Source organism: Python bivittatus, unplaced genomic scaffold (assembly GCF_059951505.1).
Source record: "Python bivittatus isolate LINGU-HERP-01145 unplaced genomic scaffold, Pbiv_v1 ctg000980_np1212, whole genome shotgun sequence".
In the NCBI taxonomy this organism is placed as follows: domain Eukaryota; kingdom Metazoa; phylum Chordata; class Lepidosauria; order Squamata; family Pythonidae; genus Python; species Python bivittatus.
Window position 1 is genome coordinate 23,541,748 of NW_028277125.1, and position 14,335 is coordinate 23,556,082.

Sequence of the window (14,335 nt, forward strand, 5' to 3'; positions counted from 1 at the left end):
AGAAAACAGGCTGTTTTAAAAAACAACAGAAAGGTGTTAGACTTGTGCAAGAACTGAAATACTTTTTCAGATTATTTTGGAAGTAGGCACAGCTCTAGTACTTGTTGCATCTTATCTACCTTGTGTGTGTGTGTGTGTGTCTGAGGGAACCAGAGGAGTGTTGTATATCTGATGTTCTGATTAAGCAAGAAAGTAAAAATAATTCAGTAAATATTAAAACTGGAAATATCTAGGAATTATATCTATGTTCAGAGTATTGTGATTAGCAAATGAAGAGCCTTCTCAAAGGCCTTGCAATCAAGACCAGGCATGGACCTTATTTTTATACATGTTTCTTGAGGACAATATTAATCCTTATATCCATGTATCCTTGTGTTTGTATAACACAGCAGCTAACAATCATCATTTTTTGATATCTGGGCCATATTTTCTGGCTTATTATCCTGGATTTATTTATTTTTAAAATGTATGCCTCATAGAAAAACTCTTTACAAAATTCTTTAGGGAAACTGAAAATAATAAAACACTATAGAATAAATAAAAAGAATAAAAGCACTACATTACTATATGCTTCTCATCAATTTTTAATTTCACCAACCTCTGCATCCTGGAATTATGTCTATAGCATTGATTACTGAGGATCACTTTTCTTAAACATCTGAACACTTGTGGGAATGCTACACTAATATAAACAAAAGTTAAAGTTCACAAGAACTTTCCATAAGTAATCAACTGCTTGTACAGGCAAGCTGAGATCTACATTGTTCTCATGAACATACAATTCATAGGGCAGCTCAGTCTTATAACAATTTTAAAAAAAGAGAGAGAAATTTATAGTGAAGACATTCATAAAAAAAGTTTTAATTGTCTGACTACAAATGCACTTACCTATCATGATTATTGGTGGCCTAAAGTAAGAAAACTGATGTTTTAATGGATAGGCACCCAGACCTAATCATGATGATGGAAAAAATGACAAAACATGTCTCATGATGTCACGTTATATACAGATGCAAGTACATAAGTGGTAGGGTTGGCACTGACACAACACACATATTGATTGCCCCACATAGATGCCTATGTTTTAAAGCTTACTTGCCACAAAAGACAACAAAACAAATCTGCAGTATCGTGTAACATACTATGCTCAAACATAGTCATGCTTAACATTATGGTCTGAATCACAGAACACAATGAACTCAAAGCCTCATTTTAGTCTGATCTAGCATGTTGTGCAAAGCCTGCCATGAATATCTGAAAGTCGGAGTTAAATGCATGAGAGCCAACTCTTATATCAGTTTGCAATCGCTTATCCAAAGATGAAGCAGCAATAGAGCCTATAAAGATCCAGAAGATATACTCTTTACAAATGGATCCCTTGAACCATAGAAAATGAATAAAACAATATACAGTATGAAAGGTGGTCAGCAACTTCTCACAGTGACTGAGATATGAACCTTAAAAAATAGCCAAAAAACTTCACTCAGCCTATCTAAATATTTATAAACTTTTTTATCCTGTACTCCTCTCCATACACAAAGTAAGTGATTTCTGAAAGATTTACTTTGGAAGTTTGAGAGCACTATTAAATTGGGTCCTATCTTTGAAAACCCAAATAGAATTCCTGTTATTTCAACAGAGTCATCCTCCTAGACAACAGGCTTACCACTATTATATAATGTCTGATTATCTTCAGGTTTGACTATCACAACGTGACATACATAGGATTACCTTTGAAGTCAATTAGAGCAACTCAAAATGCACACATCATTAGACTACAGAGCAGTCCGACAGACTATAGAACCCTGAAATTTTTCAAAGCTTCATTAATACTAATTTATTTCCAAGCACAATTATTGTTGATTTTAATTTGGATACTCTACATTTGTTGGTCTTCCAATAACACAGAGCTGAGCATCAGTGACTCTCCAGTTTTTGTAGAGCAACAACCTCCATCATTCCTCCTTAATGACCCAGTTGGTTATGCCAATATGAGTTGGTATTCAGCAAAAACATATTCCCATTTCTCATCTGAATCTTCTACTCTCACATAAACTTGACTAATTAATATTAACACTTTCTGGTATCTTTCCTTGAAGTCTGTGCATTTTGAGCTGAAGCAGGTACTGAGAGGTTAAATGCTCTTTTCAGTAGTAGCATCCCATTTTCTGGAACACCTGATACCAAGCAGTTTCTTTATATGACCATATAACAATCTTTTTATTTATACTAGCTTTTTAAACATTTTACAGCTTTTATTGTTTAAAGGTGATATAGGGGATAGTTCATTCTGCATTACAGTAAATTTTTAATACAATTATAAGCTATTCAAGAATCTCAACTGAATTGAAGGATAAGTTGTAAAATAAATGCTGTATTTGCAAAAGTCTTTCACCTGGTACGACACAGCAGTTTTTACCTTACTGAAGGTGATGGGGGGGGGAACTATATATATAATTGCCCTTACAGCGGATGGACGCAAAACAAATTGCTTTTCCATTTTGACAAGGATAGGTCCAATCTCAGTAAGACATTTAGTTCTACTGCAGAATTTGACTTAAGAAGAAACTTTAAAACTGTGGCACTATATTTGCTATTTTAAAATTGTATGATACACCTCAACAGCTTATTCATTATAAAATCTGCCTGTCATGTATGAATAATTCCAAAATGGCAATGTATATAAAAATGGAGATGTGTATATCCCACTTCACATTATCCTGTAGTTAAAAAAAAAAAAGTCAAAACAGACCAACTAGCATGGCACACCCAACTATAGGTCCTAGTTAAAGCAAACGGAGGAAAGAATTTGCTTTTCTCCCTGTTACTGGGAATGTCTACTGTCCAGTCCATCAATATAAATGAATCCAGTCATAACTGAGGAACACTTGAATATCTGCCCCATTGCAGTAAAATTCCAAGTCCAAACATGTGGTTGTAACAGTAGCACTATTTCACTTTAATGAAAACAAGCAAAAGCGAATATTTTTCTTCCAGTGTATCTAAATGCATGTTCACCTATTACAAATATCAGTTCTTTGCAAATTATTCAACCAGTGGAAAAGGAGCTACATGAATCATTCATTTATTATTAACCACATCATTTTCTGTTACACACAAGGCTGTCCTGTCTCTCACCCAAATCCAGTTACCCAACACAGTTTATGCTCTCATAAATGAACACCGTCTGTAAAAGCAGAATGAAACAATTCTGGGATTTCAAGGTCAAAAAACAGGGATAGAAAATACTGTCATCTAACCAATAAGGGTAGAAACATATTTGTAAACAGTAGCTTTAGACATTTTAATCATCATACTTTTCCTTAAAAAAGCAACACATGAATAGTGCCTTTACCATTTATGAATATAATGCCCATGATCTTCCCAGCTAAGTTTATACAAGTGATTCTTTCATTGACAATATCAGTAAAATGTTCAAATCCTACACAATTTCAGGATGGGAAGCAGTCTCAAATCTTGAACTTCAACCCTGTTTATCTTACACAGCAGAAATCCAGACATAATGACACTTAGTAGCAACTAATTATTATAAGACATTACTTTCAGCTTTCATTTTTATTCAGCACACACACAACACTATCAGCCCGGTTTTCCATTTGTTTTTTTAAAAAATCATGATATCCCTAAGATTAACAAACTTACTGCAGCATGAGATTTCAAAATGATACCACTTTACCATGACCCTGGGGGGAGCTAGGCTGCAGCCTGTAATAGCACATACCTTAGTCAGTTCATTAGTATTTAAGATGCAACATGACTCTTTATTTATTGTTTTTGTTTTGTATTACTACAGATTAAACATGACTCTTCTAGACTAAGAAATAAACAATCTTTAAAAATTCCAACTAAAATACAATGTAATTCTAAAATAAGGGCACTTTCAAGAAGACAGAAACTGATCTTTATGAAAATGTCCTATAGCCTTAAAACAAAATTGCTAAATCATACACCCTTTCCTAAAAGCAAACATCTGATTGCTTTTATGACCTGAAACTATACACCTGAAACTTAATAATTTTGTAAATATCAATACTCTAGTTATTGTTTTTGCCTTAATTTTGAAAAGAATTATAATATTTACTCACTTTCAATGAATCAAAGCAGGCGATTACACGTCCATTTTCAACTTGGCAGCTTTTCGAAGGATGTGCAAATTTACATTCCGTATCTGGTCGTGAGCAAGTCCCTCTTTGGAACTCTCGACATACTTCCAGTGTTAGCCATTTTGTGTCCCGGATTGGTGTGACACTTACAGCCATGTTTAGATTTTACAGGTAGTTAAAATTGTCAATGAAATGAACAAATTAAAAAAGGCCAAACTGATAAGACTGGAAATGATGAAAAATGTCACCTCCAAAATATTTCCCCAGTCCCCGAGCCCAATGTTAAAAGATGTAAAATTGTGTTGTTGCAACAGCAAGGAAGAGATATTCCCTCTAGAAAGTCACAGCATGAAACTGTCAATCAAAAGAGAGGGGGGGGTCAAACTTAGAGAAATGCTAGGATCAAAAGTAAGAGGAGCATTTAAAAGTGTGCCTTGGAACTAGCCTTGTGCTTTCAGTAACCCATTCTGAATGCCGAATCGGAGCCCCAAATGCAAGCAGCAAAAACGTGGCAGACCCTTCGACACAGAATTTTTCAAGCTGCTCTCAGGAAAAGTTGTCTCCACACACAGCTGAATCTGTAATAATTATTCTTTCTTAATTTTTGGTGTGGTGCAATTGGTAATGATTAGTTTGGCACAGACAGATGCAGCAGTTTAGAGCAACAAATCGAGAAACTGGTTTGGATTTTTTTTTCCTCTCCTCTTGGATTTTTTTTCCCCCTTTCTTTCTTTCTTTTCCTGGCAGAAGACAGCTCACTTTTCCAGCAAACTTTTATTTCTGTAAGAATAACTAAAGCAGCCTAGGGCAATGCCTGATGCTTAGAGGGGAGGGGTGGCTGGGCGAGAGGTGAGGGTGGATGTGGCGTCCTCGCAGTCTAGCTGGCAGCAAGCAAGGCAAAAAGCAGAGACTGCTCTAGAAGCGATTCCAAGCAGCAGAGACGTCAGGAAAGGCACTTCTTAGTACCAACCTGTAGAAAAAACAGATAGGTTAAAATTTACCAAGCAGCATTTCACTGATGTCTCACAGCATAATCACGTTGCCATGTGCTCCTTCAGTCTACTAGTTTACAGCATGATACTCTTTTCCGTTTCCAATGAAATACTTACAGTATAGCATATTGCAGCCAGCCATCACAGATTTATTAAAAAGGGGGCCGTTTTCCCCTTCTGAAGCAAGGCATGATAGAGAGATAACCAATCACAGATAGTGTTGCAGCAATATTCTGGGCAGGAAGCCAATAATGTAGGCTGTCTTATGAAAGGTCGCGCCTGTCAGACATTCATTACTATGCTGTAAGCAGAGAAAATGTCCATCGGATGCGACTTATTCCCCCACCAGAGGATGACCATGTGCGGGTTTTGAATTTACCCAACATGCAGTTAGAGGATTAAACCATGTTAGTTTTTAAGTCGCTTCCAACTGGAGCCAAAGTGCTTGTAGCATCCAGAGAGAGAGGGGAATGGAAAGAAAGTCGGGGAGGGGGGAAGCAAGCTTCGTCCTAGCAGCTCCGTTTTAGATTGCGTTCCCCCTGCTTTGCATCCAGCTCGGCAGGCACAGAGCACGCCTACTATATCTGACAGATGAATATAAAAGGAAGAGGGGAGTTCAGAAATGGTACAGTCTCCTGACCTATTCCATTCACTTCCTTCGAAATCTCAAGTCCTGCCTCTTCCAGAGAAGGCAACTCTTTTTTCAAGTGCTGGAGAACTATTCTCTTCGGTGAGCAGAGACGCTGCCAGCAGCGCCAAGGCAGGTTAGCTAGGAACAAATAAAAACGCCTTCCCCACCACCCTAGGCAAAAGCCTGGCTCGAGCAAGAGGGGGTGGCCACAGGAAACCTGGCAACCCAGCGACAAGCCTAGATCAGGGGATAAAACAACCTTATATATTAAGCTGGCAGGCTACTCTGAACCACGCAAGAGGACTTCAGATCAACACTTTCGAATTAAAGCAGCGGCAGCAGCAAATGCCAGCAAAGCTTCCTAATTCACAGCGTAACCCGCAGCTCTGCTCTTGCAGGAACTTGTCGGCTTAAAATGGCTTCTGTTTAGGGAGCAGTTCACTTTGCATTTTTCTAGCAGGGTACTGTTTGCCCAGGGTGGAGGGGAAAAAGGAAGAAAAAGTTGACGATGATGGTTATTATTCAGAGAGGCCAAGAGCTGCGGTATTTCTTGGACTTTGGGGGAAAGAACGGCCATTTACATTTTATAAACCTAATTAATTTGAAGGGCTTCCAGAACATTTATATGGTTTTATTTTTGTTTAGTTAACTGGAAAAGCACTGTTCCTTGTGCACTGTCACAAACACTGATACATGCTTACTCCTCAGGATTCGCTGTCCTTCTCAGTAAATTCACAGCATTCTTTACCCATTCTTTAGATCAAAATATCTAAAACTTGAGAAAAGAGTGGTGCTTATAAATAGGGCAGCCCCATCCATGAAAATGCCTTTACAATTCTCTATCCAAACTTCTGGGTTTCTTCCTGCCAGCCCATCAAAATCTAAAAAGGAGGATCAGCAAATGCAGAACCACAGCCTGTGTCAAATATGGTCACCTCTCCCTTATACTGTACATTGACAATCAATGGTGAACTAACAGCCCAGTAGTACAATATTGGCCCTGTTCCTTTCCTTCTGCTACATTTTCAAAGTGACCATAAACTGTTGATATGAATGTCACTATTGTACAATTCTTTCCTATGTGTCTATTTGAGCTTGTGTATCAGGAATTGGCAATATTTTTGCAGAGGTAGGGGGACACACTTTTAAAAGTGGTATCTTCAGCCTCTAGTTCTTGGGTTATTCTAAGGACATGGCGGGAGCTGAAGGAGGGGGGGGGAATCACACCACTAGAAGAAACACCATCTTGCCACTCCAGAAATGCAAAAATGGGGCTACATACAACTCATGAGCTATAAGTTGCCCAGCAAGCCAGCATGTTTCCCTTTGCCTAATAATTTATCGATGGTTTTAGTGCTAATAATAATTGATTTGTCCCTTTTTAAAATGCATTCAACCCTATGTGTATTTACTCAGACTATACCTTTTTGAGTTCAGTGGGGTTTATTCCCAGATAAGTGAGCACCAGACTTCACCGTTAAAGGACAAGAAATCCAAAGCATAAACACATCAAAAGGCTGTTGATTCCAAAACACTTTCACGTGTACTCCTTGTTGTACCAAGAGACACGGAGAGTGCCATTGTGAATTTGGTCTGCAAAAACAGTGACTCATTTCTGAATATATGAATTCAAAACATGCTGCAATCACTAATGCCCACTGGCAATATCACATCAGTTTAAATGTTCTTTAGAAGAAGAGTAAAGGTCTCTTCTTTCAGGTTAGTTGCACTATGTAAGGTATAACGAACTGATGAGACATAGGTTAGCAGAATGACAATCTGTTGTCCAGACAAGTGGTCCAGAGGAGGACTGTTCCATTCTGGTGTTCTGGAAAACAACAGATTTTCTACACCCCCACTATAAAATGTGCATGTGTTACTCTCCAAAAAAAGATAATTTTGTTGAAAAAGTACCTATATATCACTATATTGCTTTAGATATGGTCAATCAAATGTATGCTATTATCAAACTAATAAGCATCCTCAACATTTTACAGAAAAACTGTAAATACTAGTACAATGTTTCATATTGATTTGCTCTGCAACACAAGGTAGAGAAAATAATAGCCTGTTCTGGCAAAGAATTTAAGGACAACTACCACCTGCATAAGAACACCAGAATTCTGAATACATTGAAATTTCATCTGCACTTTAAACAATATAATGTATTGATATAAATGTTAAATAATAACAATGGTTTCAACAAAATCAGTGAAATTCACCTATATTAAAACTTAATTCCATAAACATAAGGCTTTATCACAAGGACTCTGCAATCAGAGCAGTGTTTTATCTACTCCAGTACACAGCTTCCAAAACAAAACTGAGCAGCCAAATTCCTGCACAGTACCCACAACCAGATATAAAATCAACTGCCCTGCCTTTCCACTTGTCCCTGACCTACAATTTATTTTAAGACACTGAACTGCTTAACTGGATCTTCTTCCTGTTTGAAATCAAGAACCTCCATAGATTAACTTTGTAATTCTGAACTCATCAAGAGCCAAAATATCTGAGTATAATTTTCACAGTCACAATAAAGGCCCTGTATGACCCATTCCCTTCTTCCAATTTTAGCATGCCGTTTTCATGTTTTCTATCTCTGAGATAGATTTATTTATGATCCTAGTAGACAGGGACAATATTTTCTGGATTTTGGCAAGCTTTAGCCGTTTTGCCATGAATCCATCCAGTTATTCCACTTTGCTTATTTTCATTTGCCAGTCTGAGTTGAAAAACAGCAATGAACACTAAGCTGCACAACTTGATTTTCATTATTGTCCTTGTGATTCCCTACCCCCATTCCAAATCTGACTGGACAAAGTCTGAAAACTCTTGAACTGCAAATATTTAACTACCATTACTCAGAAGTAAGTTCAAGGTTCTATCATCAGGATATGTCCATTCATTCTGATATGACTCTAACTTTAGGGATATACACCAAGCTGTATTCTAAGGGCATAATAAACCTAAGAGATTTACGAGGATAAGAGCAGGCTCATTCCCAACATCTTGCCTAAATCTGCATGAAGCAATTCTCCAAGTGCTACAAGGTCTTGATTATGTCCACACACTCTATTCATAGAACTAGGCTTCTCGCATAAGTGGCACTACTGTTGTCGCAAGGAGTAAGAGATTAATAAACATTAACTTGGGATAAGGTAAGCTGCACAGCATATATCAAAAGAGGGTCATTAGAAGAGGACATGAAATTATACTAGATATACTTAAAGCAAATTTTACAAAGTCATGCTGATGTTTTTTATCTGTGAACATGTATTTCTATTGGATATTAAGGTAGGTCTGAACGAGTACCCCAAAACAACACTATATTATTTTGTTAAATATCTGACATGTCTATAATCACAACACCAGACCTAATCAATGGTACACAGTCATAATTTCCTCCCATTGTTTTATGTAACAATGTAACTAAAATGCTTCTTGAACCATAATGATGATGAAACAAGGTAATAACTCTCTTGCCTATAATTTATACCAAAATTGTAATGGTGTCTAATCTATGACTGCTGAGCTGGCCATTCTATCAAGCACAGTAAATTATTTTTGTGTCCAATAAAACTCTCAGAACAGATCTGAGTATCATATTATATAACTTTGTATCCATGAATTTGGAACCAAATTTACAATAAAATAAGATGCACTGTTTATCCTATTTATTTATTTAAAAATATTTTAATACTCTCAATGCTTACCAGGAACTGCCTCATCTGACTTTTCTGAAGTTTCTTTTAGTAAAAAAACAAACTGGAAGTTACCACACTACAAAACAGAGCATCAGCCCCTACTTCTTAATGTATTTGAGGCAATAACTTTAGGTACCACAAAGGTCCTACTGTGAAAGTAGAAAGCATTCTGGAGGACTCATGCACTTTCTGGTTTCTGGATATTTTGTAACTGTCCCAGTGAGACAGCCATTTAATAAGCAGGCCAGTCTATCACACTCCCTCATGCTCTCTAAACTCCAAATGTGCTTCTAACTCAAAAGGAATACCTACCCCGATCTACATATTACTCAAGACAGCTTACAAATCTTTATCTGTCACATGCCTGTAATAAAACTGCATTACAGAATGTCATAGTATAAATGGATGCAGGCTCAGCTGGCAAAAAATAAATATAAAAACAGTATGTCAAAAACCTCCAACAGCACAAAATACAAGAGATGTGGACTGAGTGTCACAACTGGACTGCAAAGCCTCTGCTATGGGAATGCTCAATCCTTTAGATAAAGAACATTTAATGTTTACAAGGGCAATCTTCTAAACTTCCCAGTGCATTGTTGTTTGTTTACTATCCATGATTAATGGTGCTACATAGTCAAATCTGCTCTGAGATACCATCCTGCTCATTCTATTTTCTCCAAATAACCACATATCTGGGCCCCAAGACAACAAGGTTTTAAAGATAATTATCCAGTTCTGAAATCCACACAGTAATAAACTAACCAATGCACTTGTGGATAGGTATAATTCGATCAAATGGGTCACTAACATCCTTGCACCTGCATTCCTGACCAGTTTCCAAAGAGTTATCAAAAGTAGCTCTATGTAAAGCATATTGCAATAATCCATTCAGATGTAAGTAAGGCATGCGTTATTGTTGCTAGATCTGACATGCTCTGAAAAAGAAACAACTGGTATACAATTTTAAGTTGTGTAAAGGCATCCTGGCCATTATCACTGTCTATTTTTTGAACACCAAGACTATTTAGGAATATCCTCAAACTTCAAAGTTGATTCTTCAAGAAGAAGAATAAAAAGAGCTGAATCTTTAACCAGGAACATTTCTGTCACCTGGATTAATCTTCTACCCATCCGCACCATGACTGCACTGACTCAGGACAACCATTGGATGTCATCTGCAATTACTTTCCATTTTGAAATCATTTCTCCAAAAAATTGCATGTAGATATTATTAGAATAAAGAAACAATCCTGAGGGGCACAATACACCAACAATCAAAGCAATAAGCCACATTTTCAAGTAAGTGACCTGAAACTGCAAAGTGGTAGGATATTTTACAACACCATTTATTTTTTAATTTTATTTTGCTAGGCTTATATGTTACTCCACTCCTAAATGACTCTGAGTAGCTTACATGCCTAAATACAGTAATAGGATTAAAATATAAGCATTTTTTAAAAAAATTATTTATTCATTTTCAAATGTATATATGCTGCCCATCTCACTGTACAAGTGACTCCAGCATCAAAGAACAAGCAAGCCAAATACAAAGGCTCCACACTCCGCAGGGAGAGTTTAAATTCAAATGCATGAAAAAGACAGATTTTAATTACTTTTCAAAACTCCAAGACACCCAGGACTGATCTGATCTTCAGGTAAATGCTGTTTCAGAGAAAGGGTGCAACAACTGAGAAGGCTCTACCAAGTGATCCCTAAAGTTGATGCAAAACAGTGGTTATTTTGCTCCATGTAAAGTCACATAACTGCCTACCCATATAATCAAAGAAACGTACAAATCATGGCTTCTTCATTCATTTTAATATTTTTAATACATAAAGAGAAAAAGGAATAAAGGAAAGCAAGTCAAAAGTCATGAAATTACCTGCACCTTAAAAATAAAAATGTCATGTATTCATTAGCTCTGCATAAGCCTGACTTATAATCACAGAACACTGTGATTATATGAACTGTTTCGAAAATGCATCCTATTTAGCAGAAGTTAATGGTAAGCTACTATGCTCTAAAAAGTTTGGACTTCTACTATATATCTAAGCTGTATATTTTGTATAAAATTAAGGGTTGTTCACACTTTTAAAGAGGTACTTTTCTTTGAAGCAACATCTCCTCCCCCTTCCCCCCTTTTCTAAAACTGAAACAACTCTACTACTCTGCATTGCTCCAAGCTCTTTTGCTGCTGTTATACTAGCTGGAAGAAGCTTCTGCACAGGTGCAACTATAACTGCCAGTAGGCCTCAAAGCAACATGAAACACCTTCCTGATGCAAGTAATACTGTCTCCATTCTGCAAAGCACATTGTAAAGCATGGCCACTGAGCACAGCCCTAAATAAATAAATACACACATACACAGCATGATGATGATGATGATGATAATGATGATGATGATGATGTTTTTTACAACTATATTGGATAACTATTTTGTTGCATTAGTTCATTTTCCAAAGGAAATACTGAAAATATATAAAATTAACCAGGATACAGCATGGAGTTAAAACTATTTGTTAAAATTTGTTCCCAGATTCAGCAAAAAGTCCCCAAAATTACAATGGTTATAATTATTATGAAGTAGGAGCAGGGAAACCCCCAGGTTCTAGTCCTCCCTTAGGCATGGAAGCCAACTGGGTGACTAAGGGCCACGCACTTTCTCTAGCCCTACACTGTAAAGTTGAAAAATATGTATCTACCAACCCACATTGGACCATCATGGTAGATTACAATCCATAATCTTCACAAAGAGGGCTTCATGCATCATATATAAATATGATGAATAAATATATACTACAGTGGATAGATTCAAGCTGCTGCTGGTAAAATACATGTATATAATTATAATACACACACACACACATATATGCATATGTATATGTGTATATATAAATATATCTGCAAGTTCTGGTTGTCAATACTTATCTAATATAAGCATGCAAATATTCAACAAACAATTGATATTGTACACCTATATTTCACATCCAATATGGGAGACAATAGTTCAACTTCTCGTGACATCAAAAGCAGTTAAAACCTAACCAAATTAAATTGTAAAGATTCTGCTGTAGAATGCTAATGAGAAATGCTGATGCAAACCACAAATTCAGTTTTGAAATTTTGTTGTATGCCAAAATTATATTTCACTACCAATCCAGAATAATAAAAGTTGTACAATGGGATAATGTGCCCATAAAATGAGATGAATTATAAGTTATGAAAAAAAATGAAAAACAGTATGAAAAAAAAATCAGAACAGTTCACGATACTAGACTGCATCTTGTGAAGACAGCTTTAAAAAGGAGCATTAAAAATAGTACAAAAATATGGTAAGAATGTTTTGCATGCACTCAGAACTTTCTTATTCTACAAGCCATCCAAATCTAAAGAATTCGTTAGTAGAATTTGTAACTGATTCAGGTCTAAACCAAAATCTATAAATTCCAAATTAAATTAAATCCCAATTTTTTTCTACAAATATGAATAAAAGCAGAAAGCAAACAAGATTTTCAGACTGAGTTAGTTTTAAGATAAAACAACATTGAAAAAATGCAACTCTGAAGAAGTGAAAGCCCTTTGTTACTCATTTTCATGACTCATTTCCATGGGACAAGCCCCTATTTTCTTTTAATAATCTAGAAACCACCCTTTATGGTAAAGATCTTCTGTTGCATCTTAGATCTTACACTAAAAGGGCCATTCCAAAAGTTGTTCTACATGATCTAATGGCAGTAGAAAACTGCAGGGACTTGCTGAGGCAGTCACCAGGAGTCAAGACTGACTTGAAGGCAAGAGGAGGAGGATCACTGTTGCCAAACAGTGAGACAGACAGGCAGATAGATTTCAAAAATTTATATGCCACCTGATTCACAAGACTTAAGTCTTCCTCCCTTAGCATTTCATTGGCTTCGGCTCCTCAAAATGCCATGCTGCTAACAAGGCTATATAATTAAGGTGAAGTAGTTGAATCAACGGGGACGCGGTGGCACAGTGGCTTAATGACGCTGAAAGTTGCCAGCCAGAAATGGTCGACGCTTCAGCGGTTCGAGTCCAGCCTTCGCGTTAACAGGGTGAGCTCCTGTTTCCTCCCCAGTTCCTGTCAACCCAACAGTTCGAAAACTCACGTGAGTAGATAAATGGGTACTCTCACTCCGGTGGGAGGAAAAATGCTGGCGCGGCGCCTTGCAAAAAAGGAGTCGGGAGCAGTTGCCGGTAAGTGCGAAAAACCGTGCGCGCCCGAAAAAGGCGCGAAGCAACGGAAACCCCGCCTCCTGCGCTCGCCAGCTGGGCTCTGCTCTAGGAAGGAGGCTCTGGCAAACCACTTCCGAAACAATTGTCTTGAAAACTGCAAGGACTCGTCCAAGCAGTCACTTCAGAGTCGGTAACGACTGAGCGCAGATTATAAAAAAAAAAAAAAAAGTTGAATCAACAGGCTTGGTCCCACTCTCTTTCAATGTCCTATTAAAGTGCAGCAATATGCCTTTAAGCATCACACAGCAGTGTTTCCAAACCCTGGCAACTTCCAGATGTATGGAATTCAACTCTCAGAATTCTCAACAATGGCCATGGCAGCTGATGAATTCAGGGAGCTGAAGTGAATACTTATGGAAATTGACAAGATTGGGAAATTCTGCATTAAACCATAGTGTGACATGAAAGAACCTAAGCAATTACTAGGTCATAGTGTTCCCTCTTCCCAGTATCTGCATGACTCTTTTCACTGCATGACTCTTTTCTTTTCTTTAAGCCACAACTGGAGAGGCTAGTTAACTCAAGAAGTCTTTATGCATGGCACGCAAAGAAGGGACGAAAAGAATAGTAAAGAGACCAGCAGACCACAAGATTCTGAAGGGGTATTGCCTATTGGACAGTTAATA

At 37.2% G+C, this 14,335-nt stretch overlaps 1 protein-coding gene across 19 annotated transcripts in view; it reads right to left on the reverse strand.

The window, feature by feature from the left end:
• MBNL1 (muscleblind like splicing regulator 1) overlaps positions 1–14,335 on the reverse strand; it is a 180,740-nt gene that overhangs the window by 140,710 nt on the left and 25,695 nt on the right. For 15 of the 19 annotated variants that reach the window (XM_088132518.1, XM_088132517.1, XM_088132519.1 and 12 more), the window contains one exon: positions 4,107–5,094. The exons of 3 other annotated variants lie outside the window; for them this stretch is intronic. In XM_088132518.1, the coding sequence (XP_087988644.1) occupies positions 4,107–4,280 (174 nt within the window). In that variant the 5' untranslated portion in view covers positions 4,281–5,094. Of the gene's footprint in view, positions 1–4,106; positions 5,095–5,233; positions 5,607–14,335 lie in introns of those variants that run through there. One more of the 19 variants, XM_007426198.4, reaches the window with a different exon arrangement.